At 39.2% G+C, this 6,118-nt stretch overlaps 1 protein-coding gene across 1 annotated transcript in view; it reads left to right on the top strand.

The window, feature by feature from the left end:
• Window positions 1-4,767, top strand: part of LOC108578916 — a 125,603-nt gene extending 120,836 nt beyond the window's left edge. Inside the window, exon 6 of the mRNA XM_017942368.1 lies at window positions 3,889-4,767. Within this exon, the coding sequence (XP_017797857.1) occupies window positions 3,889-4,767 (879 nt within the window). The remainder of the gene's footprint in view (window positions 1-3,888) is intronic.
• Window positions 4,768-6,118: the final 1,351 nt, after the last annotated feature.

The following is a 6,118-nucleotide window of genomic DNA, read 5'->3' as shown; positions in this document are numbered from 1 at the left end:
GATATTTCACTGTATTGAGATAAAACAGACGCCCTGTATTACATTACATAGAGTCGGTCTACCGTTTGACTGCCAGTTGGAGAATTGGCCTGCCGTTTGACTGACACTTGTAGAATCGACCCTACATTTAACTGACACTTGTAGAATCGGCCCTACATTTTTTTTTTTTACGTGGCCGACATTAAATTAATTACTCAATTGTTACCGTTACAGTAGGAAGACCCCTTAAACTATTTGACGTACTGCGTTTTCTGTAGTCCCTTTTATTATCAGTGGCGGTGTTTTTAACACGATCACTGACACCAGGATACATTCTGGACCGCATATGCTTCGTCGATGGCAGCTGGTTATCAGATTTTGGCACAGTACCTACAACCTGAAACCACCAATTTGAGCGACTGTAGTGTAACAGCGACACCTCTAATCACACGTATTGTCATCATGGCTGAATCGATCGTACTTATTCCGTATGTACATATGCTTAAGTGGAATTTCTTTTTAGTAATTAAATGTAAACCGAATTATACTGTATTTGGCCTCATTTTAATCAGAAAAATATCGTGGATATGTCAGTTAAAATTTTATCAACAAAACACAAAAAGTAAAAAAGTTTCTCTTTTGTATTAGTGTTGTCTCACCCATATGTAGGTGTTTGATATTTTACGACTGTCTCAACTTTCAATACCTCTCTCTTCTTTGTCCGCTGTCTCTTTCTGCGTCCGTCGGTGTCGGTAAAATACAAACAGTTTGAAGAAACTAGTACCTATCCCGTAACTGTTCCACAGCGGACCCGAATTTCGAACTCCTATCGAGTCTTTACTGTACTATGCATTATGACCACAGAGAACCTGAAAGTAAGATTTCTTTGAGGGGATTAAGTGGAGTGAGCGAAAGATTCCTCTTTCCCCTGTGCTGTTTCAGCTTGTAGACAACGTGTCAACATCTCTTTTCTGTACAGTACCTTGACAAACGACACTTATATCGCGCGACCATAGTCACGTAGAAAATACATTTATTTTGCGAGAGTTGGAAACTTTCAGGTAATTTTTCGCTCATCCTAGTTTCGGCGCAGGGTGTTTTCTAATTTTTCATCGTTACGATTTTTCACTAACAGATGATGGTAATCTTGTCAAATAAATACAAAGTATAACTGTTGAGCGCAACGATTTATACACGGACGTGGGAAAGAGGCTGTTTTTGAGATTAGGATTTTAGGTTATTGTTAGCAAGAGTGTCGAGTAAAAAATATCTTGGCGAGAGAAAGTTCGACTTACAACTCCAGACTTAGAAACTCATTTCTCTCGTTCTCGATAGCCAAGTGCCTTGCCATAACAAAGGGCCTTCCAAAGGGTCGACGTAGACAGTCGCGACGGTCAAGAGACCGGCGGAGTCGAACCTGGCGGAAGTTCCCCGCTGTTCCCAGACATCACCAATCTCAGGTCAGGACATCGCCACCCCCTCTCCAAGGTAACGCGCGTTGAGAGCGCAAGAGAAGGGTGTTGCGATGTCACTTGTTTAGATTCAAACTTCTCCCGACAGCTTGTTGACGTGGGAAAGGGTTTCAAACAAAATTCACGTCGATTCACCTTGGTTAGGTCGTTTTATTATTGACTGCTACGCCGGACTGGTTACACTAATTTCAATAATTAGAGTTCGATACTGGTCTCTTGGTAAGACTACTATTTGCTGCTGTCTCTTGTTGAGACTTCTAATTTGAACCTTGCCTTGTGGCCTTCTATCTTGAACTATCGCAAGCCTTCATGGTCCGTCTCCACGAAGGCTGCGTTCCTCGCCGAATCACCCTGATTGGTGATTTCCAAAACGATTTTCCACCAATCAGTTTTTCTCCGATGCATTGACACCCCCTTCCCGTTACGCCCTAAACGCACTATTTTAGGGAAGGAATGCACAACGACTGAAAAGGTGTTCAGCGACGGAATGTTTGGGAATCCTGTGGAGTCTCCGCGAAGTCGAGACTTTCTCGCGCGAAGTGGGCCCAGCCACGAAATATCGAGGCCCACTTCTCCCTTGAACTCTTGGAGACTCCAGGATTTATGGCCTCTCTAGTGACCGAGTGTCGCACGCAACGCGAAAAGGGACACCTTTGTCCATTGAAAACAAAATACTTGCCTGCGACGTAACCACTTTTGAAGCCATAAATCCGGCTACAGGATTCCCTTAGGTTTATTCTATTTTACGACTAAACATCACTGAAGCATGCTGATTGGATTTTGGGAATTCTCCCAAATTACCCAATCACCATGCAGTTAGAGGAAGAAAGGGGCACCGTGGAAGGAGCGCTGCTTCCTTCGAAAGGATTCAGGGGTAGAACACCACAGAACTCAGAGCAAGAAAGTAACACCAGAATCCAACGATAAGCGAACATAGAGAACATAGGGATAAATGAAGTACAATTAAGCACAAGGTGTGTCAATTAGTTCCCAACCTATAAGTTGGGTGGTCCTTCGACGGCAAATTTGGACGGCACTAAGAAGGGTGCAATATACCTGGACGGAACTTTAAAGCTTAAAGTATACGTCCTCAACAATAACCACTTCTCACTATCAAATATTTAAATTCTTTTTTTTCAAATTAAATTCATTTTTTTTAAATTAAGCGAAAGTGGTGTAAGTCAAGAAAGGCGATTTCTAGATATTGAGGGTTAAAGTAAAAGTTCTGTAAAATTCAGGAATATGAACGAATGTTAAATCTCTTTTACGTAAGCCATTGTATAGTTATACCTTAAGTTAATAGTGCCATTTTGCCCCGAAAATCAAGATATATTTATAATCATTTTATTCAATATTTTTCAGTAATTATTAGTAGTTCAGTAATTATCAGTAATTCATCAGTAATTATTATTAGATGTAATAAAAAAGGGATCTGTTTGTTGAAGTAGGCATTATGTTTCTGCTGCTTTATTAATTACCAAATTATTAAAAAAAAATGAATAAAATGTATAAAATGTGGTTTACATTGTCACGAATTTAAATCGATAAATAATAACGAGCATGACCCAGAAACTTTGTGGATAGCGATAACGTTAAGCTCTTATTCATCGCTCACTTCTTCTTCGAAATCCAGAAGTCCAGTGTCATTTATCTCGCACCAAAGTCTGACTTACACCATTCTTGTATATAGCGTCCATGCTATTCGAGTGGGTGGTTCTTACTTATTTTGCCATCCACCGAGAAACTAATGAAGAATATCCTTACACCACTTCTGCACAAAACAGAAGGAAGGTTAAATTTTCGAGATGTGGTGTTAACTCGAAAAGGCGAAAAATTGACTTGCACCACTTTTGCTTTAAATGACTCGTATATGTTTTATTCAGCCTTACAGCTAAGAATTACAACACCTATTTTTACAGACTATCTTATCCTCTCTCTCACTCTCTACTCTTCCCTACTCTATATTGCATCCTTTCCTATTCTCTAAAATTTTCTTAATTTTAATTCACTTCTCTCTGGTGCTCTTAGTTACGCTCTCTTTCCTTTCTTCTCTTCTTTCTCAACTTCTCAAATCATGTTTCGACCTTTTCATCTCGTCTCCCACTCGCAACATTCCTCCTCAATTCTGATTTCTCGTTCTATTTCCCCGCAGTCCCTTGTTAGATCGCTTCTAACCAATATTTATTCCAATTTTCTAAGTTTCCACACCTTGTTTTGGGCTACGAGCTTTTTTGACTGTCCCCTATTCCATTTTTAAATTAAATATTTACATTCATTTCAGTATTTTCAATTTGAATTTGAACTTTAATATTTCATTTAATTCTAATCAAATATCTAACGTATAAATTCTAATACTTAAACGTTTAACTATCGTGAAATTACCGGATTGAAGCCCAAACGAAACAGATACGCAAATGATTTATTCGTATGTTCACAGAATCGACGCACGTACTCCAAGTGCAACGTGCTCAGCGGAGACTATCCGGCCGGGTACGAGTTAAACTGCGTCCCGGGTCAAATGAGACCAAGACAAAACAGCGTGTTCATCGGTTCGAGCGCGTCCTTGCTCCCCGGCGGCCGTGGTACACCGCGTCGGACAAAAAGCGCGTTCGATCTTCAATTTCTGATACTATCGGAGAACAACAGCCAGGACTCTTCCTGCGAACAGGACACGTTGAAGAACTTCAAAGTGGCCAGCGAGTCTATGAAACTGTTGCAACGCGAACGAAGAACGAGTATTTGCCAAGTGGACAGAACCGAGACGATCAAGTCTCCGTTTCGCGACAGAGGAATGAGTATCTGTCACTTCGACAATTCCTCGAAATCCTGTCAACCGGATCGTGGAACGAGCTTCTACCAGTTCGACAAGATGGACGTTCTCGCCAGGCCGTTGCAGAGAGACCGCGGCGGAAGTATCTGTCATTTCGACAGAACGGACGTGTTGGCCAGATCGTTGCACAAAGATCGCATAGGCAGCACCTATCATTTCGACAGAATGGACGTTCTGGCTAGGCCTAATCTGTCCCTAGGAAAGCCTCTGTTAAGGGAGAGACGCGTCAGCATGTGTAACTTTCTGGAGAAAGACGGAGAATTTGGGAGATACCCTAAAAGAGAGCGGCACTTAAGTGTCAGCAACATCGATAGAATTGAGAAGGATAACGCCTCGATCGAGAAGGCGGACAGTGACGCCGGAGGGCAAAAGATATTTGCTGAATGTACGGTTAAAGAGAACAAGAATACCTGTTATCAATACGATCAACCTTCTTGTAGCAAAATTTCCGACGTTGTGCTCGGGTACAAAGCTACTTGTGTATAGAGATTGTGAGATTTGTCGGAGAGAATTAACGATAATTTTGTCGAAACTTTGGCTCCGTTTCTCAGATATCAATGATTCCATTCTTATTTACACGTGAAAATATAATCACTTATATTTATTTGGTTTGCATTTTGTTTTTTTAATTAACCCCTTAACCTATGACAACGCGTCAGACTCGTGGCAGAGATTCTGGTGAAGATGTGAGAAAACTAGTTATATTAGTGAGAAAAATTCATTGTAATCCTAACTTTCGTTTGAATTTGTAAGACTAAGGATTGCTAAATGTAATTAACCGGTGACAGATTAGTTTTTGTTACCTGATACAGTACTAAAACAGTAAATGGCTGACGCTTAGATGCATAGTCGGAAAAGAAATCATAGGTTAAGGGGTTAATGGTATTTCTTTCATCCATTCGAAGCCAATCGCACACCTGGTGTGTAATACTGTTCGTAGACGAAAAGGCCAGTGACACACTGTGTGTGTAATGATCATGGATTCGTATTATGTTATTACTGAAGTACTAATCGTGGAAATAAGATCGTTTTTAAGGATAATAAAAGTTGAAGCTTTGTAGATATTGAAACTTTCGTTGGTTTCAAGCTAGGACCACAAAGTGAGTGTGGACATACGTGGTGCGTCGTGGCCTGATTTGTACGAAAAATGTTAATTTTTCTTTTCTCAATTTCCAATATAAAGAAAGAAAAAATTTTGGCTCTTAGGGACCGACTTTCGAAAAGTCTCGAGTGGATTAAATATATAGTCGGTAAAAATGAATATTTTGGTCGGTATAAATAATTCATTGTCAGTATTAAATTGCATTTGTCGGTACAATTTTGTTTACTCGGTCGGTATCAGTTTGTTTTTTGGTCGGTAAATTAGCTATCTATTTAAAATACTGACAAATTATTACGTTTACTGATATTTTAATGAAAATACCGACAGTTTTTGTATGAATCGACGTAATACTGGCCACTTATATTACGTACCGATGTTCTTTTTTTTAAATATTGACCATTTATTTAAAATACCGATTAAAAATTTTTTATAAATAGCAGTCAAATATAATTTCACTGTCTATGCATATTACGGACTCGTTGACTTCGATACACGAACAAATCAAGTTCGTTTCTGGTACTTTTTATAAATAAAACATGGAACGAAGCTAGGAGAATAAAAATTAAGCGTTGATTCAAAAGTTACTCGTACAGTACAACAGAATAGTATTTCATTAAAATAGTAAAATTCAAACAAACTATATTCAGTTTGGAATTTATCAAGAAGAATCATTTATTGTTAAATTATTGCACTGAATTACTAAATGATAAGATTATGTGAACAATTATGTTCTTC

Source organism: Habropoda laboriosa, unplaced genomic scaffold (assembly GCF_001263275.1).
Source record: "Habropoda laboriosa isolate 0110345459 unplaced genomic scaffold, ASM126327v1 scaffold24, whole genome shotgun sequence".
NCBI lineage: Eukaryota > Metazoa > Arthropoda > Insecta > Hymenoptera > Apidae > Habropoda > Habropoda laboriosa.
The sequence above is the reverse complement of the archived record's forward strand: the minus strand, read 5'-3'. Positions and strand labels throughout refer to the sequence as shown.